This window comes from Phocoena phocoena, chromosome 12, assembly GCF_963924675.1.
Source record: "Phocoena phocoena chromosome 12, mPhoPho1.1, whole genome shotgun sequence".
Lineage (NCBI taxonomy): Eukaryota > Metazoa > Chordata > Mammalia > Artiodactyla > Phocoenidae > Phocoena > Phocoena phocoena.
This window is the reverse complement of record NC_089230.1, coordinates 36,567,935-36,593,363: the sequence shown is the minus strand read 5'-3', so window position 1 is coordinate 36,593,363 and position 25,429 is coordinate 36,567,935. Positions and strand designations below refer to the sequence as shown.

At 38.1% G+C, this 25,429-nt stretch overlaps 1 protein-coding gene across 1 annotated transcript in view; it reads left to right on the top strand.

Annotated features, from left to right (window-relative positions):
- The window catches only part of RNF217 (ring finger protein 217), a 128,344-nt gene extending 104,569 nt beyond the window's left edge, over positions 1–23,775 (top strand). Inside the window, exons 4-6 of the mRNA XM_065889171.1 lie at positions 16,606–16,807; positions 21,456–21,527; positions 22,920–23,775. Coding sequence (XP_065745243.1) covers positions 16,606–16,807; positions 21,456–21,527; positions 22,920–22,993 — 348 coding nt within the window. The 3' untranslated portion in view covers positions 22,994–23,775. The remainder of the gene's footprint in view (positions 1–16,605; positions 16,808–21,455; positions 21,528–22,919) is intronic.
- The last annotated feature ends 1,654 nt before the right edge of the window (positions 23,776–25,429 follow it).

The following is a 25,429-nucleotide window of genomic DNA, read 5'->3' as shown; positions in this document are numbered from 1 at the left end:
GCTTCAAAAACATGAGGCATGGGCTTCCCTGGTGGCGCAGTGGTTGAGAGTCCGCCTGCCGATGCAGGAGACACGGGTTCGTGCCCCGGTCCGGGAGGATCCCACATGCCACGGAGCGGCTGGGCCCGTGAGCCATGGCCGCTGAGCCTGCGCGTCCGGAGCCTGTGCTCCGCAACGGGAGAGGCCACAACAGTGAGAGGCTCGCGTACAGCAAAAAAAAAAACCATGAGACATGTTTCCTTCTCAGGGTGTCCATGCCTGCTCTACCCTTTGAAATATTCTTTCCCCAGATATCTACACACCCAGCTCTCTCCCTTCATGTCTTTGAGCAAAATTCAGCTTCTCAGTAATCACTTTCCCCTACCTCAATAGGTAATATGCTCCTGATAGGCTTTATTTTTTTCCATAGCTCCATATTGCTTATCACTATTTAAAATAGTGGATATATTTTGCATCATGAGAGCAGGGATATTGATCTGTTTTGATCCTTGAGGTACCTTGTGCCTTTAGAGCAGTTCTGGGCACTGTTTAGCACTAAACAGAAAATGGTTGAATGAATGAATGTCATTTTTCTTTCCTCCTTATATGTACTTTTAGTGAGAATCCATTATGTGCTCTGTACAGCATGGTCCTTTTTCTCTTGAAATCCACAGAAGGGGAGACGCAGTGGTTACACGGAAGATGATAAAACACTGTTGCACTTCAGCAGGGCTTTGCATAGAGTATTATAAGAGAGTTCATGGTAAAGGGGACATCTCCGTTCATCTCGGGGAAAGCAGGGAGAGCTAGGTTGTTGAGGATTATTGGGTGGATTTGGCATGATGAAAGGTATCCAGGAGTGGGAGTATTACACTTAAAGGACAGGGCACAGAGCCAGGAAATGAGTGCTGTGTACCAGAGCCACAAGCACTTTGTGGTTCCCTTAGAGTAGGGTTCACAGAAGGAAGTGGTGAAAGGTGGGGCTGTAGAAACAAACAGAAGCCTGGGCTTTGCATGCAATGTTAAGAAACTTGGATTTCATCCTCCAGACTGAAAAGTTATAAACAAGGGAATGGTGGTAACCAATTTATATTTTAGGTTGGTTGCTGTTGATTATGTGAAGGTGGTTGTAGACATCTAGAAGGAAATGGTGATTGTATGAGCTAAGGTAATGCTCAAAGGCTGGAGAAGAGAAGTATTCGATAAATATCTTGTGGCTAAAACTGTCTGATTTTGTTCAGTGGCTGGAGGTGAGACGTGAGAAGAGGATAACAACAGGGTATTTAGCTTGAGTATCTAAATAGGTGGTGATACCATAAACTGTGATAAAATCATGTAGATGGAGTTTTCTTGTTGTTGGGCTAGGGAGCCTTGGAATGGTTATGAGTTTGGTTTTGCTTATTTGACTTTGAAATGGCTATAAGGCATTACAGGTGCATATGACCCCCAACCCCTTGCTACATGACTCTGCAGCTCAGGAGCCAGGTCTGCAGTGGAAATTAGGAAATGAGATCCAGTGGAGGGAAGTTGAAGCCATTTGAGTATGGAAGAGATCACCCAAAGGGTATGTGCAAAGTGGTGATTCATGGATGGGATTAAGAGGTAAGTGAAGAAACGAAATTGAGTTATTTGTAGTGAGGTGGACAGACCTAGAGTGTGTCATACAGAGTGAAGTAAGTCAGAGAGAGAAAAACAAATACCGTATGCTAACACATATATATGGAATAAAAAAAAATGCTTCTGAAGAACCTAGGGGCAGGACAAGAATAAGGACGCAGACGTAGAGAATGGACTTGAGGACACGGGGAGGGGGAAGGGTAAGCTGTGATGAGGTGAGAGAGTGGCGTGGACATATATACACTACCAAATGTAAAATAGGTAGCTAGTGGGAAGCAGCCGCATAGCACAGGGAGATCAGCTCAGTGCTTTCTGACCACCTAGAGGGGTGGGATAGGGAGGGTGGGAGGGAGATGCAAGAGGGAGGAGATATGGGAATATATGTATATGTATAACTGATTCACTTTGTTATAAAGCAGAAACTAACACACCATTGTAAAGCAATTATACTCTAATAAAGATGTTAAAAAAAAAAGAGATAAGTGAAGAAATAGGAACCTAAGAGAGGTAAGAGGAGCCGCTGGAAAAAAGGTGTCACTGAAGCAGGAGTATATGGAAGGTCAGAGGGAAGTAGTGGTCAACTGATTAAATGACACTGAGAGATACAATAAGATAAGAATTAAAAACACGTTCATTGGATTTGGCAATTAGAGGGTCATGGATAATACTCATTTGTTCTTTTAATATTTATTGAGAACATGCTATGTGACAGGATCAGTGCAACTCCCTTTAATAAAATAACAAACAAGATGTACATGATCTGGGCCCTTTCAGATCTTATCAACTGGGAGAGGGTTTGAGCAGAGACATATAATTAAAGAGTTTGAAAATAGAGAGTGAGAAATACTCACTCAAGCAAGTACAGCTTGCTTCTCATTTCATGGATACAGTGCCTTGAATATGCTGTGCTGGGAATGGCCTCCCTACCTCCGAGTCTTCTTAACTGGTGAACTTAACTTATTCTTCATTTCTCAGATCAACTGACACTTCCTTAGAGGAGCTTCTTCTGACCCTTAGACCAGATCAAGCTTCTTAAGTATTCTCTTCATACCTTATCCTTTTCCTTCATAGCTTATGAGTGTCTATTTATTTGCAGAATTGATTATGTCTATCTACAGCTTAGACTAAAATCTCCTTAATGGCAGAAGCTATGTCAGATTTTTTTTTTTTTTTTTTTTTTGGGGGGTACGCAGGCCTCTCACTGTTGTGGCCTCTCCCGTTGCAGAGCACAGGCTCTGGACGCACAGGCTCAGTGGCCATGGCTCATGGGCCCAGCCGCTCTGCGGCATGTGGGATCTTCCCGGACCGGGGCACGAACCCGTGTCCCCTGCATCGGCAGGCGGACTCTCAACCACTGCGCCACCAGGGAAGCCCGCTATGTCAGATTTTATCAATGGACAAATAAATATTTACTGAGTGAATGAATGAATGTTTCCTGGAGAAAGACAGTTGATCTGGATGTTTCAGTAACATGGGGTTGTCGGTATATAGCTCATCAGTAGAACATTTGACTGCAGTAACATGGGGTTGCTGTCAACTGAGGAAGAATTGAGAGGTGAGTAAGAAAAGCAGTGAAAATATTCTTTTAAGAAGCTTGGTTAAAATGGAAGGGTGGGAGTAATCATAGGCTAGAAGGTCATGTGGAATTAAAGGAAGGATTTATTAGGATGGGGAGACACCTGAGCTATTAGCTGGCTAAGTCGTGCAGTCACAGAGGGGAAAGGGTAAAGATGAACGGGAAGGAGGGGAAAACTGACATCTGGAGATTTCTGAGAACATGGGGTGTGGGGCTAAGGGAAGTACGGTAAAGAAGAAGGAAGAAAATTTGTAGTACACTCTACCATGAGGAATGAGAATCGGACTGTATTCTACACCCTTCTTCAAAGAATTTGTCATCATAAATCAATCATAAGACTGAAATATGTACGAAATTTCCTATAACTAAGAAAACCAGGACGTTGGAGGACGATTAGAGTATTGGCTTTAAAAAGCTAACATAGCAGGAGACACCAAATGATTTTGAAATCATCTTATATATTTTTTGCAATATAGTTTACCATAATGGAGGCCACCATGTTTGACATGACAGACGAGGATTCATTCTGCTTATCTATCCCTTCCCTTTCTTCTCCTTCTAATTTTTGATAATTATTATTTTAGCTCTTCTTTTGATTATCTTTTACCTTTAAATAATATACTGTAACCTTGGTTCAATAGTCTAACAATTTTAGGTGATATATGAGGATCTAGCCCTCCTACAACTCTTTCCACTTCTCTATTTCCCATTTTCTGTAAGCTGTAACTTTGTTTTTATATTGTCAAATTTAATAACATTCACATTCTATTCTAATATATTTAATACTTCTTTTATTTCTAAAGGATAATTCTAACATGGGATAACCAATTGGGTATTTACATAATCAAGAACATATAATTATGGAGCAAAGATTACATTTCCTTTTCCATGAGATCACAACTTCTAGGAAAAATGCCTTTTGCATCTTTGCTCACTGTCAATTACTTAATCATGCTGTAGTTTGTTACGCCTCATATTTGGAACTTACATGCCTTTTATTTTGTTTTGTTTTTCCTGAAAGTCCTTACTGTTTTTCTTTCTTCCTTATTGGGAATAGAAATACCACTTTATTTCTCATGTTATTTAATATTTAGCTCCTCAGGAATTCTGTTGCTTGGTGTATATTCCATTGTTATTTTTTGAAGATGTTCTTGAAACCAGCTGACTTCCTGTTCTAAATTGGACTGATTGCTTTTCAGCCCTTTCGCTGAAATTTCTCACAATTTTTTTGTATGTGGTAACACTGTCTTTTCTTGACTTGCGCATTCACTTAATGAAGTGCTTCCTTAAGTCATGGCACCAGAAAAGGAACAGAGGAGTCTTAGCATCTCTGGAATTCTTTCATTTTTACCCCCATATATTAATTATTTTGTAATTGGACAACAATTCTAGGTTCATATTTTTAATGAGGTCTTTGAAGACTTTGTGTAGATGTTTGCTTTTTAAATATCCCTGTGTTGAAGAACCTAGGGGCAATAAAGGAATAAAGATGAAGACGTAGAGAATCCGACTTGAGGACACGGGGAGGGGGAAGGGTAAGCTGGGACGAAGTGAGAAAGTGGCATGGACATATATACACTACCAAATGTAAAATAGCTAGTGAGAAGCAGCCACATAGCACAGGGAGATCAGCTCAGTGCTTTGTGACCACCTAGAGGGGTGGGATAGCGAGGGTGAGAGGGAGATGCAAGAGGGAGGGATATGGGGATATATGTATATGTATAGATGATTCACTTTGTTATACAGCAGAAACTAACACACGTTGTAAAGCAATTATACTGCAATAAAGATGTTTTTAAAAATCCCTGTGTTATGGAGAATTGGTATAGTGAGATAAGTAAGGAACTGAGAGTTACTCGTGGGATTTTTTAAAACTTTCCTCATAATTATTGCTTCTAATTAATCCCCCCATATCAAAGCCATTGAGGCAAATACATATATTAAAAGGATTTTATACATAGAGTAAATTATTTGTTGGGAACAATAATACATAACAGTTAATTTAGTTATCATTTCCTGCATAAAGAATAAAATAAGACTTCAATTCTTGGTGAAAGTGGAGATAAATACTTGTGGGCAGATGTGTATTGATTTAGTTATAAAATAGGTTGGATATTTAGCAGTTCATTTATTGTTATTCTTCCACCTTATAATTAAGCAGAATCTGTATGAAAATAGAAAGCTGAATTCTAGTTCCATTTTTTTTTTGTTTTTTTTCTTGTTTTTTTTTTTGTTCTTTTACATCTTTATTGGAGTATAATTGCTTTACAGTGGTGTGTTAGTTTCTGCTTTATAACGAAGTGAATCAGTTATATATATACATATGTTCCCATATCTCTTCCCTCTTGCGTCTCCCTCCCTCCCACCCTCCTATCCAACCCCTCTAGGTGGTTACAAAGCACCGAGCTGATCTCCCTGTGCTATGCGGCTGCTTCCCACTAGCTATCTATTTTACGTTTGGTAGTGTATATAGGTCCATGCCACTCTCTTGCTTTGTCACAGCTTACCTTTCCCCCTCCCCATATCCTCAAGTCCATTCTCTAGTAGGTCTGTGTCTTTATTCCTGTCTTACCCCTAGGTTCTTCATGACATTTTTTTTTCTTAAGTTCCATATATATGTGTTAGCATATGGTATTTGTCTTTCTCTTTCTGACTTACTTCACTCTGTATGACAGACTCTAGGTCCATCTACCTCATTATAAATAGCTCAATTTCGTTTCTTTTTATGGCTGAGTAATATCCCATTGTATATATGTGCCACATCTTCTTTATCCATTCATCCGATGATGGACACTTAGGTTGTTTCCATCTCTGGGCTATTGTAAATAGAGCTGCAGTGAACATTTTGGTACATGACTCTTTTTGAATTAAGGTTTTCTCAGGGTATATGCCCAGTAGTGGGATTGCTGGGTCATATGGTAGTTCTATTTGTAGTTTTTTAAGGAACCTCCATACTGTTTTCCGTAGTGGCTGTACCAATTCACATTCCCACCAGCAGTGCAAGAGGGTTCCCTTTTCTCCACACCCTCTCCAGCATTTATTGTTTCTAGATTTTTTGATGATGGCCATTCTGACAGGTGTGAGATGATATCTCATTGTAGTTTTGATTTGCATTTCTCTAGTGATTAATGATGTTGAGCATTCTTGTATGTGTTTGTTGGCAGTCTGTATATCTTTTTTGGATAAATGTCTATTTAGGTCTTCTGCCCATTTTTGGATTGGGTTGTTTGTTTTTTTTGTTATTGAGCTGCATGAGCTGCTTATAAATTTTGGAGATTAATCCTTTGTCAATTGCTTCATTTGCAAATATTTTCTCCCATTCTGAGGGTGGTCTTTTGGTCTTATTTATGGTTTCCTCTGCTGTGCAAAAGCTTTGAAGTTTCATTAGGTCCCATTTGTTTATTTTTGTTTTTATTTCCATTTCTCTAGGAGGTGGGTCAAAACGGATCTTGCTGTGATTTATGTCAGAGAGTGTTCTGCCTATGTTTTCCTCTAAGAGATTGATAGTTTCTGGCCTTACATTTAGGTCTTTAATCCATTTTGAGCTTATTTTTGTGTATGGTGTTAGGGAGTGATCTAATCTCATACTTTTACAGATACCTGTCCAGCTTTCCCAGCACCACTTATTGAAGAGGCTGTCCTTTCTCCACTGTACATTCCTGCCTCCTTTATCAAAGATAAGGTGACGGGGCTTCCCTGGTGGCGCAGTGGTTGAGAGTCCGCCTGCCGATGCAGGGGACATGGGTTCGTGCCCCGGTCCGGGAGGATCCCACATGCCGCGGAGCGGCTGGGCCCGTGAGCCATGGCCGCTGGGCCTGCGCGTCTGGAGCCTGTGCTCCACAACGGGAGAGGCCACAACAGTGAGAGGCCCGCATACCACAAAAAAAAAAAAAAAAAAAAAAAAAAAAAGATAAGGTGACCATATGTGCGTGGGTTTATCTCTGGGTTCCATTGATCTTTCTGTTTTTGTGCCAGTACCATACTGTCTTGATTACTGTAGCTTTGTAGTATAGTCTGAAGTCAGGGAGCCCGATTCCTCCAGCTCCATTTTTCATTCTCAAGATTGCTTTGGCTATTCGGGGTCTTTTGTGTTTCCATACAAATTGTGAAATATTTTGTTCTAGTTCTGTGAAAAATGCCAGTGGTAGTTTGATAGGGATTGCATTGAATCTGTAGATTGCTTTGGGTAGTATAGTCATTTTTGCAATGTTGCTTCTTCCAAATGAAGAGCATGGTATATCGCTCCATCTGTTTGTATTATCTTTAATTTCTTTCATCAGTGTCTTATAGTTATCTGCGTACAGGTCTTTTGTCTCCTTAGGTAGGTTTATTCCTAGGTATTTTATTCTGTTTGTTGCAATGGTAAATGGGAGTGTTTCCTTAATTTCTCTTTCAGATTTTTCATCATTAGGGTATAGGAATGCAAGAGATTTCTGTGCATTAATTTTGTATCCTGCAACTTTGCCAGATTCATTGATTAGCTCTAGTAGTTTTCTGGTAGCATCTTTAGGATTCTCTATGAATATTATCATGTCATCTGCAAACAGTGACAGCTTTACATCTTCTTTTCCGATTTGGATTCCTTTTATTTCCTTTTCTTCTCTGATTGCTGTGGCTAAAACTTCCAAAACTATGTTGAATAAGAGTGGTGAGAGTGGGCAACCTTGTCTTGTTCCTGATCTTAGTGGAAATGGTTTCAGTTTTTCACCATTGAGGACGACATTGGCTGTGCGTTTGTTATATATGGCCTTTATTATGTTGAGGAAAGTTCCCTCTATGCCATTTTCTGGAGGGTTTTTATCATAAATGGGTGTTGAATTTTGTCGAAAGCTTTCTCTGCATCTATTGAGATGATCATATGGTTTTTCTCTTTCAATTTGTTAATATGGTGTATCACGTTGATTGATTTGCATATATTGAAGAATCCTTGCATTCCTGGAATAAACCCTGCTTGATCATGGTGTATGATCCTTTTAATGTGCTGTTGGATTCTGTTTGCTAGTATTTTGTTGAGGATTTTTGCATCTATGTTCATCAGTGATATTGGCCTGTAGTTTTCTTTCTTTGTGACATCTTTGTATGGTTTTGGTATCACGGTTATGGTGGCCTTGTAGAATGAGTTTGGGAGTGTTCCTCCCTCTGCTATATTTTGGAAGAGTTTGAGAAAGATAGGGTTAGCTCTTCTCTAAATGTTTGATAGATTTTGCCTGCGAAGCCATCTGGTCCTGGGCTTTTGTTTGTTGGAAGATTTTTGATCACAGTTTCAATTTCAGTGCTTGTGATTGGTCTGTTCATATTTTCTATTTCTTCCTGATTCAGTCTTGGCAGGTTGTGCATTTCTAAGAATTTGTCCATTTCTTCCAGGTTGTCCATTTTATTAGCATAGAGTTGCTTGTAGTAATCTCTCATGATCTTTTCTGTTTCTGCAGTGTCAGTTGTTACTTCTCCTTTTTCATTTCTAATTCTATTGATTTGAGTCTTCTCCCTTTTTTTCTTGATGAGTCTGGCTAATGGTTTATCAATTTTGTTTATCTTCTTAAAGAACCAGCTTTTAGTTTTATTGATCTTTGCTATCATTTCCTTCATTTCTTTTTCATTTATTTCTGATCTGATTTTTATGATTTCTTTCCTTCTGCTAACTTTGGGGTTTTTTTGTTCTTCTTTCTCTAATTGCTTGAGGTGCAAAATTAGGTTGTTTATTCGAGATGTTTCCTGTTTCTTAAGGTAGGATTATATTGCTATAAACTTCCCTCTTAGAACTGCTTTTGCTGCATCCCATAGCTTTTGGGTCGTCGTGTCTCCGTTGTCATTTGTTTCTAGGTATTTTTTTATTTCCTTTTTGATATCTTCAGTGATCACTTCGTTATTAAGTAGTGTATTGTTTAGCCTCCATGTGTTTGTATTTTTTACAGATCTTTTCCTGTAATTGATATCTAGTCTCATAGCGTTGTGGTCAGAAAAGATACTTGATACAATTTTAATTTTCTTAAATTTACCAAGGCTTGACCCAAGATATGATCTATCCTGGAGAATGTTTCATGAGCACTTGAGAAAAATGTGTATTCTGTTGTTTTTGTATAGAATGTCCTATAAAGCTTGTGTTTCCTTATTTATTTTCAGTTTGGATGATCTGTCCATTGGTGAAAGTGGGGTGTTAAATGTGTTACTGTCGATTTCCCCTTTTATGGCTGTTAGTATTTGCCTTATGTATTGAGGTGCTCCTATGTTGGGTATAAATATTTACAATTGTTATATCTTCTTGGATCGATATCTTGATCATTATGTAGTGTCCTTCTTTGTCTCTTCTAATAGTCTTTATTTTAAAGTCTATTTTGTCTGATATGAGAATTGCTACTCCAGCTTTCTTTTGGTTTCCATTTGCATGGAATATCTTTTTCCATCCCCTTACTTTCAGTCTGTATGTGTCTCTAGGTCTGAAGTGGGTCTCTTGTAGACAGCATATATATGTGTCTTGTTTTTGTATCTATTCAGCCAATCTGTGTCTTTTGGTGGGAGCATTTAGTCCGTTTACATTTTTGGTAATTATCAATGTGTATATTCCTATTCCCATTTTCTTAATTGTTTTGGGTTCATTATTGTAGGTCTTTCCTTCTCTTGTGTTTCTTGCCTAGAGAAGTTCCTTTAGCATTTGTTGTAAAGCTGGTTTGGTGGTGCTGAACTCTCTCAGGTTTTGCTTGTCTGTAAAGGTTTTAATTTCTCCATCAAATCTGAATGAGATCCTTGCTGGGTAGAGTAATCTTGGTTGCAGGTTTTTCTCCTTCATCACTTTAAATATGTCCTGCCAGTCCCTTCTGGCTTGCAGAGTTTCTGCTGAAAGATCAGCTGTTAACCTTATGGGGATTCCCTTGTGTGTTATTTGTTGTTTTTCCCTTGCTGCTTTTAATATGTTTTCTTTGTATTTAACTTTTGACAGTTTGATTAATATGTGTCTTGGCGTATTTATCCTGTATGGGCTCTCTGCTTCCTGGACTTGATTAACTATTTCCTTTCCCATATTAGGGAAGTTTTCAACTGTAAGCTCTTCAAATATTTTCTCAGTCCCTTTCTTTTTCTCTTCTTCTTCAGAAACCCCTGTAATTTGAATGTTGGTGCGTTTAATGTTGTGCCAGAGGTCTCTGAGACTGTCCTCAGTTCTTTTCATTCCTTTTTCTTTATTCTGCTCTGCAGTAGTTATTTCCACTATTTTATCTTCCAGGTCACTTATCCATTCTTCTGCCTCAGTTATTCTGCTATTGATCCCATCTAGAGTATTTTTAATTTCACTTATTGTGTTGTTCATCATTGATTTGCATTTCTCTAATGCAAATCATCTTGTTTCATCTTTAGTTCTAATGCAAATCATCTTGTTTCATCTTTAGTTTCATCTTTAGTTCTTCTAGGTCCTTGTTAAATGTTTCTTGCATTTTGTCTATTCTGTTTCCAAGATTTTGGATCATCTTTACTATCATTATTCTGAATTCTTTTTCAGGTAGACTGTCTATTTCCTCTTCATTTGTTAGGTCTGGTGGGTTTTTATCTTGCTCCTTCATCTGCTGTGTGTTTTTCTGTCTTCTCGATTTGCTTATCTTACTCTGTTTGGGGTCTCCTTTTTGTAGGCTGCAGGTTCGTAGTTCCTGTTTTTGGTGTCTGTCCCCAGTGGCTAAGGTTGGTTCAGTGGGTTGTGTAGGCTTCCTGGTGGAGGGGACTAGTGCCTGTGTTCTGGTGGATGAGGCTGGATCTTGACTTTCTGGTGGGCAGGTCCACGTCTGGTGGTGTGTTTTGGGGTGTCTGTGGCCTTATTATGATTTTCGGCAGCCTCTCTGCTAACGGGTGGGGTTGTGTTCCTGTCTTGTTAGTTGTTTGGCATAGGGTGTCCAGCACTGTAGCTTGCTGGTCGTTGAGTGAAGCTGGGTGCTGGTGTTGAGATGGAGATCTCTGGGAGATTTTCGCCATTTGATATTATGTGGAGCTGGGAGGTCTCTTGTGGACCAGTGTCCTGAAGTTGGCTCTCCCACCTCAGAGGCACAGCACTGACTCCTGGCTGCAGCACCAAGAGCCTTTCATCCACATGGTCAGAATAAAAGGGAGAAATGGAAGAAAGAAAGAGAGAAAGAGAGGAAGGGAGGAAGGGAGGAAAGGAAGAAGGGAGGGAGGAAGGAAGGAAGGAAGGAGGGAAAGAAGGAGGGAGGGAGGAAGGAAGGAGGGAAGGAAAGAAAGAAATAAGAAAATAAAATAAACTAAGATAAAATAAAATAGTTATTAAAATAAATAATTATTAAGAAAAAAAATTTTTTAAAGAAGGAAAAGAAAAAAACAAAAAAAAACGGACGGATAGAACCCTAGGACAAATGGTGGAAGCAAAGCTATACAGACAAAATCTCACACAGAAGCATACACATACACACTCACAAAAAGAGGAAAGGGGGAAAAAATCATAAATTTTCCTCTCAAAGTCCACCTCCTCAATTTGGGATGATTCGTTGTCTATTCATGTATTCCACAGATACAGGATACATCAAGTTGATTGTGGAGCTTTAATCCGCTGCTCCTGAGGCTGCTGGGAGAGATTTCCCTTTCTCTTCTTTGTTCGCACAGCTTCCAGGGGCTCAGCTTTGGATTTGGCCCCGCCTCTGTGTGTAGGTCGCCGCAGGGCGTCTGTTCTTCGCTGAGACAGGATGGGGTTAAAGGAGCCGCTGATTTGGGGGCTCTGGCTCACTCAGGCCGGGGGGGGAGGGAGGGGCATGGAGTGCGGGGCGAGCCTGCGGCGGCAGAGGCCGGCGTGACATTGCACCAGCCAGAGGCGCGCCGTGCGTTCTCCCGGGGGAGGTGTCCCTGGATCCGGGGGAGGTGTCCCTGGATCCTGGGACCCTGGCAGTGGCGGGCTGGACAGGCCCCCTGGAAGGGGTGTGCGGATAGTGACCTGTGCTCACACAGAGGATTCTTGGTGGCGGCAGCAGCAGCCTTAGCGTCTCATGCCCGTGTCTGGGGTCCGCGCTTTTAGCCGCGGCTCGCGCCCGTCTCTGGAGCTCCTTTAAGCAGCGCTCTTAATCGCCTCCAGGTACGTGGGGGGTTTCTTGCCTTTTGGGACGTCTTAGGTGTTCTGCCAGCGTTCAGTAGGTGTTCTGTAGGAGTTGTTCCACGTGTAGATGTATTTCTGGTGTATCTGTGGGGAGGAAGGTGATCTTTGCGTCTTACTCTTCCACCATCTTCCTCCTAAATGGTCTAGTTCTATTTTTTAAGATAATTTGTGGGCATTTTATTAAACTAAATGTAAACAACTTGAAGAGGGCAGATACATATATTGAGTACTCTCTTATTACAGGTGTTGATATGTACTATAAAGAATGTCATAGGCCCAAAAACGATCCGTGCTGTCATTTCTGTCTACTACTATGTGGACTTAATATCAATCTCATTAAAGAAATATCTGGCATATCCTGAACATTTTATCTCATGGCTTGTAAATGTAGAGCTATATAAGCGACATTTAGTGCTTAAATATTCAACTCCTTACGTATCAGCCATCCTTATTCGGTATAGATGGAGAGAAGAAACCCTGTTAGTGATAACAAATCAAATGATGTTTGTGGCTTATGGGTAGTCAGTTTAATCTAATGGGTTAGACATATCTCATCTGTCTTACTCTGTCTCCATTGCTTAAGTAAGAACAGAATTTTTTGTTGTTGTTGCGGCACGCGGGCCTCTCACTGTTGTGGCCTCTCCCATTGCGGAGCACAGGCTCCGGACGCGCAGGCTCAGCGGCCATGGCTCACGGGCGCAGCTGCTCCGTGGCATGTGGGATCTTCCTGGACCGGGGCACGAACCCATGTCCCCTGCATCGGCAGGCGGACTCTCAACCACTGCGCCACCAGGGAAGCCCAAGAACAGAATTTTGGTGCTGAATTACAGCCACTTGGGTGATTGGTATGTTTTTTTAGCAGAGCTAAACTGATGAATGTTTTGAAGCTATAATAAAATAACTTATAAAGCTTCACTGAGAAATAAAATGGACTTAACATAAATGTAATTTAAACCTACTTTTTAAGGCTCTATGTTTTAAAAACAAAAATGGCATTGTCAAAGTGTGACCTTTAAAGATATATTCAGGGAAGTCGTTTATCATATGAAATTTATTAGCCTCTGGGTGTTAGGAGTTCAAAATTACAACTTGCTTCTTCGCAAATGTGAAAAGTAATGTCTTCTGTTACAAGTTAACTTGCATTATATCAGTTCATTTCTATTTAGCATGAAGTTATAAAATATTCATATATAATCAATATATATTTGCAATAGTATTAAAGGAAGCACTGTGTACTTGATAGTTGGAAATTATGAAACCATTTTCATGATTAAATCATCGCTATTATATGAGTAAAATATTCAAATTAATCTATAGAACTATATAATCCTGCAACGTACAAGGTTCCTGTAGAGTATTGTCAGAACTTAGAATTTTATCACTTCCTGTGCAGAAATATTTTTGGACTAACAGTATTTTAGTTGCCTGCTGTGTTTCAAATATTATTTTAGAAATGAGGAAAGACTGTTAAAAGAGGCTAAAAATTGCAGTCTTCACTATTTAAATGAAATAATAAGTATACCACGTAAAGATTTTAGAACACAATGAAACAATATTACAAGCAGATATAAAATGACAGTAAAAATGATACGTGAAATTTTGAGGCAAATGAACTGTCAGTGACAAGTTTAACTTATTAGAGCAAGTTTCTTGTCAGAAAAATTTTTGACATTATTTTAAAAGAAGAATGTGAACTGATCCAGAGAGCGGCTAAAACAAGCAGAAAGACTCGAACATGCCTTGTACAGGAGGGCAGACATGACTACTCTGTCAGTTAGCAAAGAATACAATTGACCCTCTGGTTTTATCTTAAAGTTTATAATAAGAGGCTGCTTAGTGTAATAAAGAAACAGACAAGAATCAAAATACTTTCTCCATTCATTCAAGCAGATTACTTTTCTGAGCTCTGGTTATGAATAAGCATGCCAGTCTCGTGGTGTGGTCATGAGGCTTGAAGGCGCTAAGCTAGGTACAGTGCTTGGCATTTAGTAGGCTCTAAACAAATATTAGTCCTTTTCCCTTTACAGGTCACATACAACACTATGCTATGTGGCCAGGAAATCTGTTAAGCTTTAATTACCTCCATATTAAGAGCAATTACAGTATACAGTCAAAAAGTTGAGCATATGATTAAGTAACCTTTATTTTGGGTGCTCAGCTGCTGTCTCTGAACACGTTCTCTCCTAGTGCTCAGGTAGTTTAAAGCATGAGAAATAGTTCAAAGGTTCAGTAGGGCCTTAGCCTACCTCATTCCTTAATACCATCTGCTGTGCTAAATGGATGTGGTCATAGGAATTGTTCTTCAGAATCATTCATAGAAACAGGTGCAATGGGGAGACTAAGGGAGAAATTACCAGGAAGCTAAAGAGCTCAAGCTGCAGAGACCCTCACCTGCTCAGGTCTCCTTAGGCCTTGTATCTAATTTGCATTTGTAATTTACATGCTTCTCCTTTAAGAGGGCCTCCGAGTTAGATAACCTTCAGGCCCAACAAAACCTGGGTCGACTCTCACTGGACTGTCTGGTAAAAGAATTCAACGTAATTGAAAAAGATGAGGTAAAAAAAAAAGAGGTGGCCAATAGCAGAAAAAACAAATTTTGCTTCTACTGACCAAATATTGATTGGTAGTTACCCTTGACCACAGATGCTTATATGCCCTTAACCACAAGCTAGCCCTCACCTATCCAGGAAGGTACTCTAGTCTAGCATCAGCCTAAGAATCACCCAATTGAAGAAGTGAGAAAGGAGATCACCTGGCAATCAGGGAGTGTCAGTTGCATTGCCCTGGTATTTAGTTTCTCACATTTTTAGGTGGGTGAAGGGGAAGGGATAGATGGAACCAATATTATACTGATCTGACTCAATATGTGCCCCCAAAATGTTTTAGTCACTGTATGTATATTATCACATTTTTATTCTCATGTAAGTAATATCATCTAAATTGTAGCTTGGGAGATAAGAAGTAACCTCCGTACTTACCTGTAACTTGACAGCAACAACAGAGGGAGGTGCTTAGTTGCACAGGTAGCATTGCATACACAGTCCTGTACAAGCATTTGCAAATGAAATTAGAGCTGGAGACTAAAATGGTGCTGCAAATACACTTACACCTGCTATCATTTCCTTCCACAACAGGATTTCTTTTCCTTGACATTTATTTACAAAAATTTCACACAATCCTTTCCTTTAAGGAATCCTCTTCATCTCTTCTTATTCCCCAAGCCACCTCATTCTTGCTGATCATAGCATCAACAAAACATACCTTCACAGCATTTTTTTAGTTTGAATTTTATTAATTTTTCATACAGTAGGTTCTTATTAGTTATCTATTTTATACATATTAGTGTATATATGTCCATCCCAATCTCCCAATTCATGCGACCACCACCACCAACCACCCCCACCCCCGCTTTCCCCCCTTGGTGTCCATACATTTGTTCTCTACATCTGTGTCTCTATTTCTGCCTTGCAAACCAGTTCACCTGTACCATTTTTTATAGATTCCACATATATGCATTAATATATGATATTAGTTTTTCTCTTTCTGACTTACTTCACTCTGTATGACAGTCTCTAGGTCCATCCATGTCTCTACAAATGACCCAATTTTGTTCCTTTTTATAGCTGAGTAATATTCCATTTTGTATATGTACCACAAGTTCTTTATCCATTCGTCTGTCAATGGGCATTTAGGTTGCTTCCATGACCTGGCTGTTGTAAATAGTGCTGCAATGAACATTGGGGTGCATGTGTCTTTTTGAATTATGGTTTTCTCTGGGTATATGCCCAGTAGTGGGATTGCTGGGTCATATGGTAATTCTATTTTTAGTTTTTTAAGGAACCTCCATACTGTTCTCCATAGTGGCTGTATCAATTTACATTCCCAACAACAGTGCAGGAGGGTTCCCTTTTCTCCACACCCTCTCCAGAATTTGTTGTTTGTAGATTTTCTGATGATGCCCATTCTAACCGGTGTGAGGTGATACCTCCTTGTGGTTTTGATTTGCATTTCTCACCTTCACAGCATTTTAAATTGCCTCCTAATCATTGAGTTCGATGCATGTCTGGAAAGATAAGTGAGTTTTCTTTGGGATGTGTTTGTTTATATCTGTATTATTCAAAATAAGTCAACAGCTTGAGCACCTGAAATGTTATTGAGCTTTACACATGTTTAAAATGTTTGATACAAAGGTGGCCTGGGAGAGCATGATAATAAGCAAACTTACAGCCTCAGGAATGCTTTGTAAGGCTTTTATTTTGGTGAAACTAGTAACTGTTGTTCCATACATTTGCCAGATTCTACTTTATAAAAAATTTAGTAACCTTTTTTTTCTTTCCCTCTTTCGCTGGTACAGATCCATATCCAGAGAACGGAAGGGTGTGACCATATGACCTGTTCACAATGTAACACTAATTTTTGTTATCGATGTGGGGAGAGATACCGCCAGCTCCGTTTCTTTGGAGACCACACATCAAACCTCAGTATATTTGGATGCAAATACCGCTACCTCCCAGAGAGACCTCATCTAAGGAGACTAGTGCGAGGGTCAGTCTGTGGTGAGTGTCTGACGTGACTTATACAATCTTCCCCAGGAAGGAAGCAGTGATGACGATAGAACTTAGGAATGTAATAGAATAGCCATGACAAATCTCAGCACCTGCCAGGTATTCTAGTAGAGCCTTTAGCTCAAAATAGGAGGAAGATGTTTTCTCTCCCTTTGAGTTTAAAATAAAAAACTTGTTTGTTAGCAGGGCACTGCTTACATGAGCAAGCAGATTTTGTTCGAAAAACAATTTATTACACTGCAGAAATATGAAGTCATTAGTCTTCTGAAAGCCTATTGTAAGCCACTTGATGAAAGGGGACAATGTCACATTTCTTTTGTAGTGACAGTACCTAGCATTGGTCTTAGGCATATCCTCTATTCATCCATGGAAGGCAAACAGTGCAATTTTAAAAATCCTTATGTTTCAGAGTCTTGTAATGGAGTTCCATTGTACCTATATAGTTGATAAGCCATTGTATATATTTGTATGTATTTTCTGTTGTATTAGTAGTTAATATTAATAGCTAACAGTTAATTAAATGAGCATCAAATGCCCTCATTGCATACAAACCCAAGTTTAAATATCCAAGTGCAATGCTTTTATGCCACTAGAATTTTTTACCCCTTTCTTCATCCTCAACAACACACAGTCTCATACACAAATATGCAAAGATAAACACGGATTCCTGCTCTGGCCTAGTGTCACCACCTTTGAGTGATGCAGTGTTCTTCTGGCCTAATAGTTCTTCCAATGGCTCCCTACTCCTCTGGAATATACCTACTGTGAGATTTCTTTCTTTTTCATCATGCAGAACTCCATTATTTCTTTCTCTGGCAGTCTTTCTCATGTATACACAATACTTTTTAACATTGTCTACGTTTCTTGCTTTCTACTTACTTGTGCCTGGTTACTTCATGAGACTATCTTTATATCACTCTTTAGCCCTCCATCACTTCATTACTGTTGTAAACCGCTGTCCTCGCTAGAATCATGTCAGGCTAATCAGAACAAAGCTGATGGTAATAATATACTTCTGTCAGGTAAACAATAGAACATATATTTTAAATTTCATTTTATCATGGGGAAACCAGTGCCATCATTTTCTAAAATCTTATGTGATATCTATAAAAACACCCTTACTGAGCTTTAATGAAACATAATTTCCCACAACCAACAGCATTCAATATAGTCAAGATTGGTTTTAATGATTTTCAGTGCTTTTCTGTTTAGTTGCTTATAACGGTATATATTATATTTATATAACCAATATATACTTACTAGTTAAACAGACTTTAGAGGGATAGCTAGGGAATCTAACCACTATTTATAACAGTATTACCATGAGAAAACTAACTGCAAAATTAAGTTTTGAGCGGTAACCTATTTGTAAGTCTGTACATACAGAAAGCAACCTAAAAACCAAAATCCTTACATTTCCTGCACTGGTAGTCCTTTCCTTTCCTACTTCAATGCCATTTTGTGGCAAAGTGTTTCCTTTCATTTTTGTTTTAAATAATCTTTGATTTGACCGTGCTTTTTTTTTTCCTTTTCGTTTTTCTGTTTAGTCATTCTTAAATAAGGAAAGTCATTTCCTGCCCTATTTGTTCAATAATATTTTGGGTGCATTCTCTTTGAGTCCTTTCACCATTTGCCTAGATGCCACTAGAATTCTCTTTCCAGGTCATAAAGTAGAGTCAAGATATTTAACAGCCTGTAGAATGGACAGCCCATAAACATTGTCAGCAGGGAAATATTTTCTTTGTACAGTCTTCTCTGTTTTTATTTTTAATTTTATGGTCAGCTTTCTATAAATGGTTTTCTTTTGGGCCCATTTTCTTTTCTGTGTATGTGTGTGTACTCGTGTGTGTCAGGATGAACCTGACAAAGGAGGGAGCGGCTGGCCCTATGATAAGCTCTCCCTCCTACACATACTTTTGCACCTCCAGCACAGCCGCCTCGAACTGCTGTTGGACCATCACTCCAAGTATAGCAGGGAAATGTGGACTTTTTTCCTGTGGACAAACAAGGAAAAAATACAATAATTCATGTTACCCATTACATTTTACAAAGTCAGACAGAATGATTTTATAAGCGATGTTTTTAAATAAAAAGAGCAATTTAATTTCAAACATCTCATCCCTACAAAAGGCAGGAAAAGGTGTTACTCTGTAAGTCCCAAGGTTACGTTCTCCCTGCCATGGAAGAGAGTAGATGGATGACAGCAAAACCCTCCTGCCCTCCATCCTTGCATGATGGAACCCAGTTTGCTCCTCAGTTTGGGACCACAGCCTGCAGATGTCCTTGGACAGAGACAGAGAAAGGGCCTGCCCTCCTCTCACAGCTGGAGGTTGGAAAACAAGGATGGTCATGTGACCATCTGCCCAGCCACAGATCAGAGGTTCTGCCTCTAGAGAATAAGGGAGAACAGCGATTTTAGGGTAATTAGCAGCCTCTGACATGCAGGTATCTCCCTGGTAGGGAGTAGGTAGGTTATTCAGTGAATGGTGTTGGGAATAAAAGTGACAGAAAGAATGCTTTGTTCTCATATAATTCCATACAAATATTGAAAATATTACATTAAAACATATAATAATAAAGAACATACAGGTCCTTAACTGATTTCTAGTTGGCAAATAATTTATATGAACAAAAGCAATGGAAGCCCCCCCTCCAAAAATAAATATCACATTTTTCAAAAAGAAAAGAAGTCTGGAACCAGAATTGAAGAAATACAGATAGCCAATAAACATGTTTTAAAAGATTCAGTGTTATTAGTAGTCAGAGAAATGTAAAAAATGAAATTTTTTTCTGGATATTGATTAGCAAATATTTTGTCGAGTTAATACTCTATGCTGGACATCCATACTCTATTGAACGAACTGGAAATTTTGTGCAATTCTTTTACAAAGAAATTTGATAATAATGTGAAGGATATTTTAAAACATGATAAAACATCTAGGTTGACAATGGTTTATTTGCAAGTATAATTTAAAATAGCAGAAAAGGGAACAAAAAATAAATACTAGAATATTTAAATAAGCTAGAATATATGGATATAATAGAATACTATTTCAGCTATTGAGAATGGTATTTTAAAAGAATTATTATTGATCTAGGAATTAGAGAATCTGTGCTTAAATGTCCTCAAGACAGTTTCAAAGGTAGACTTAACGTGTACTGAACATTGCTTGCATGATTGTAATAAGTTTATTACTTCCCAAAGAGAGAGAGCACATATCTGGTTATTTGAGTTCTGTGATATTTGAAAATAAAAAAAAATAGTGCTGTTACTTTGCAGTCATGTTTCATCACTATTATGAAAATATATTGATAATTACTTAAAAAGGAAACATGAATGAGCACACTGAGCTACATGTGTAGGAAAAAAAACCAGATTCTTTTACAATATACAAATCAATATAGTATAAACTCAAGTGTAGCTTTAAGAATGTACAAAATGTAATTGTTCAATGCGATTTAGTATTACTTGATTGATTCTGTCATTGGTGAAAAATGTAAGTAAACCCCATGGTTAGACATTGTGTCAATTGAATGGCAGTTTTTTCAAAATTAGATATTAAAAACTGTATTTTTTAATCTATGTTTTTTCTGTGGTTCCAAAGCCCCTTTCTTAAGAATAAAGAAGTTAATATTTTTCTGACAAATTTCCAACACATGGCTGCATTATGTTTCTGTTTTTTAACGTAATTGGTTCCAAATTACTGTCCTTATTTATAGAATGGTGTTGCTGCTTTATTTTCAACAGCTAAGGGAGTCTACTGCAAAGTCCCTCCATGCCTTCCTCTTCTCTTGTTGTGTTTGGGTTGTACAGCTATTGCTGTCACATGTCTTAAGATCAAGATTACTATGTAATGACAAGATATTAACTACTAGCCTCTATTTTTGTGCTTGTGCCTTTTAACGCTAGTAGGATTCCAGTTGTGAACTCTGTGCTATAACTAGAGTTTATTGTAATCACTGCTCAGTTATTCATTTAGAAAAAAAAGTGCTGGTTGATGCCATTTGGCATCCTTATAAGTGCTTCCTTTCTAAGTTTGTTAAAATGATTCATTTGAAAAACCTTCAGTATATTGTATGTTTATTGGGAATTTTTTCTAACAATGGTATTGAAACATCCCATTTGTAATTCAGTGTATTAGGTGTTCATATAGTTAGTTTATTTTGGACCCAGGAAATAAATAAATCACATTTTCAGATGTGGACTTGGGCACAGCCCTCTGTAGCACCTACTAGCTCTCCATTTTGTGACCTAATTAGATTTTCTCCTGCCAGCTCAGAATGTCACTCCTTTCTTAATCTTTCAGAATTTTAAAAATTTAAAATGGAAGAGATCTAAAGGAAAAACACAAAGATGAATGGTCCTGGTGGAATAAAGTGAACCAGTAGCTTTGGAATTTTCTTGCTTGTAAAGGATGATTTATGCGATGTATGACACGTGTGCCCAGGACTTGAGTGAAGTTACTGAACTTACATATGTGTATTTGTTCTACACCTGATACATTTCCTTAGAGAAATATTGCCTTAATTTTAATGACTCCTTAAAAAATAACATACATTGTGATATTAAAAAGCATTGCTGAAATTGTTTTTAGTTTTAGTTTAAGACTCTCTAAATGGTTTGCCTTTTGTTTTCCAGCTGGAAAATTATTCATTGCACCTCTAATTCTGGTCTTGGGATTAGCACTAGGGGCCATAGCAGTTGTAATCGGTAAGAAATACTTAATGTATCTGAGATGAGAATTCTCTGAGTGCCACAGAGAGAATATGAGTGTAAATGTAATAGTGAGTCAGTATTAAGTGTAGATGGTACCTGTTCCATGCTTGCTCGAAATAAGCAATCAGCACATGATTTATAGATTCAGAGGAGTGTGTTTCGTACAGGGTGTATTTGTGTGACACTTTCTCAGTCCATGAACACTTTGATTCATGTTTCTTATAAAGCATTATTAGTCCCCTTTTAATACAAAAGTTAATGTAACTAGTATCTTAGCAAAAGATTCCAGTAGACGAGGACCCAGATCTTCCAATTCTGAGTTCAGGTTGGAACATTGAAGAAAAGAGGCTCTGTTACACCTTTGGGTCTTCGGTTAGTTCTAGTAAAAGGGTTCCCTGGGTCAAAAAGATGCTTTGGATGTGGATAGGAACACGTACCCAGCATATACTTGAGCACTAACAAATAGAAAATGTATCAGTGATAAATATAGTTTTATTCATACAAGTATATTAAAATATGTATTTTCGAGCAATGGTTCTCAGACTCTGGAGTGCTTTATAAGAACCTTGAGGGTTGGTTGAAAAACAGGTTCCTGGTTCCTACTCACAGTTTCTGATTCAGTGTAGGGGCCTAGTTCTAAAAAGTTAGGTGATGCTGATGCAGGCGGTCCAAGGATCACACTTTGAGAACCACTGCTGTAGAGGATTTAAAATTAAACACTAGAGCTAAAGGCTGCTTTGATGATTGTTCCACATAGTAGATTGGATTTCTCTTTTTTCCTAAATAAATTGATTTTTATATGTAAAGTTCTGTTTAGCAAGTAATTTGCATGTGCAGGACAGATAGAATTATAAGGTAACTAACATTTAAGTTCTTACAGTGAATGAGGCTTTATGAAGTAAATACTATTATTATCTGCATTTTACAGTTGAGGAAATTAAGGCTTTACTAGGACCTCACAAGTGGTAGAACTGGGAATCAAAGCTGACATTTGGTCCACTGCCCATTTTCTTAAGTAACATGCTGTATGGCCTGAAACCGAAGCATGAATATCAGTGTGCAAGTGATATGACTAGGGATAATAAAGAAGATTTAAGTTTTGATATTTTGATAAAAAACATTCATATCCAAACTGGTGTCACAGACTTCATTAAAAGGGGGAGAAGGAGCTGAAGAAAAATAATAAAGAATGAAATCTTAAAGAACTAAGTACATTTCATAGCATAGGTGTCTTCCCTCTTTTCATTTTCATGTATTACTAAATAATGATTATTTATAAATAGCTTGCAAAATAAAAATTTGAAAATAGAAAATTTTCAAATCTATGATACTAAAAGCCTGTCCTCTTAATTAGCTTTAATCTTTTTTTTTTTTTTTAATCCCCAGGTTTATTTGTATTTCCTATCTATTGCCTTTGTAAAAAACAGAGAAAACGATCACGGACAGGAATGCACTGGTAAATGCAGATGATTTCATCTGACTACGCTGGTCCGGGTAGGAGCTACACAGAATTATACACCTGTCTGAGGGTCACTTCTTGAAAACTGCCAAGAGGACCCTTTTGCCATCTCTTCTCCTGTGTTCTGTGCAGGCCACAATGCCTCTAGCTCCGGTGCATTCCCGACATGGTATCCTGTCCTTTCCTTATACAGATTGCTGCTTTTACAAAATGGTCACTTTCATAGACTATAAACATCTATATCATAACTCTGATCTTCTTAATGGTTCTTGGAAGAAAGTATTTTAATTAGAACCAGTTATCCTCAGAACTGTCTGAGCATGCATCTCCTGAGCATTGCTTGGACTGTCTTTGTACCTGAATCTCCCTCCATGCCCTCTTCTGAGACTTGGTGTGAATAACTGAAGGTCCCACCTGTACCAACAAGCAAGGCCACTTTTCAGAAGATGAAGGCTCACCATATGCACCAATTTTCATCCGTGACCCAAGCAGTATAATTCCTTCATCCTTCAGATGCTATAATTGTTAAAAATCTCAATGCCCAAAAGGGAACTAATGAAACTAAAAGAATGAGAAGAATCATAGTTACTGAAATGTATATGTGTAGGGGTGTGAATGTGTGTGTATATACATATCTGTATTAAAACTAGGTCCAATACCTTGTACTTGTCAAGTTCCATGCCTACACTATTTTTCCACATTTTCATAGACATATTTAAAAATGATTGTTCCTTTGTGGGCATAATTTGGTAATGTACTGAATTAAAGTCAACGTACACAACAGGCTATTTTGATGTTGACCATTTCTATTTCTCTCTCTCTCTCTCTCTCTCTCTCTCTCTCTCTCCCACATACACACACACACACACACACAGAAATTTGTGCAGTGTCACCTCAAGGATTATCAAACTTTATAAACTGATAAAACTAATAGGCTGCTTCTAGGAAATTCTCAAGACCTGAACGTTCTGTCTTCTTTTTCAGATTTCTTATATGTTGGCATACTTGCTTCACTCTATAATTAATTTAAATAAGTGTGCTGTAGAGAGAACTGCTGAGGCCTTTAAACATATCCCTATTCTGCTAATTTTTTAACCAACTTGTGATTACAATAATTATGCTTTAGGTTAAGCATATGATATTATTTAAAACCCCACCCTCTCACCTCTCCTTTCCCTCTCTCTCTCTCTTTTACTCCTCAAGTTTTTCATAAAAACAAATACTGTTTTTGAAGGATTTTTCTTATGTTTATTGCTCAAATGCATAATAATGTGTTGGTGTCTTCTTATGGAGGGGTGATTTAAAACAAAACATTTTGTGTTCATGGGTTTATCTAAAATATAAACTGCTTTTGGACAAGGAAACAAAAAAAATGAAAAAATATTTTCAGGATGTTTTACCAAGCTGAGAAATCTTTAAAAATAAGAAAAGGACAAGTAACTAAACTGTTTTTTTTTGTTTTCATCACGAATGTTCATCAGCAGAAGGGAATTCAAGACCTCTAAGAAGCTTAAAGTTTCCACTTGTCTCCAGGTCCTTAACATTAGCTATTGGCGTAGATGTAGCATTTATTCTTCAATAACCTTTTCTGAATTGAAATAGATTATGTGATAAAACATGCATTAACATGGATAGTTTGTCTTGTTGGGCTCCAGAGTATAAGAACATTTATCATTCTTATTTGATCTGGAAAGTCTGTAATAGTGAAGTTTGCTTTCATGGATAACAAGCCAGCACTTCCATTCTTTTCTGAGTAACGCTCAGAAAAGCTATACTTTGGACTAGTCTATTTCCAGTTAGAGGAGGGTGTGCCATTTATGGCCTGGAATAGCATATTTCTAAAGCATAACATGATACAAGAAGAATCTAGTTTCACAAATTCATCTTTCCATTCATCCAACCATCTATCCATCCAACAAATATTTATTGAGTGCCTATTCTACTTGCTCTAGTATTAAAACTGAGAGAATGGGAATTTCTAGCCCTAAATCCGTGTAATTCTGTTATAAAAGTGCTTAATTTATGTAAATTGTCCTTTCCTAGACTTGGGTGTTAGTTTGACAATGTGTGAATATGATTAATTCTAAATCTAGTGGATGTGTTTATGTATGATATGTGTATGTATATATACTTAGACATATACATAGCTGTATATGAATACATATATACCATCTAGCTAAATAATATACTCTCTGGTCCTGGATAATCTATTTTCCTAGGTTATTGTATCTGTTGTCTTTGGCCTACTCAGGGATTTTTATTCCTTTCTTTGAATAATTTATCTTTTGGAGATATTTTTATATTATTTGGAAATGTTCCAATTTTCCACTTACAGAGCGGCGTTTGTTATCAGTGGAGGCTCTTTCATCAGCACTCGCGATAGTGTGCACAGTGCTGCACAGGATTTTCATTTTTCTATTGCATAGATTAAAAAAAT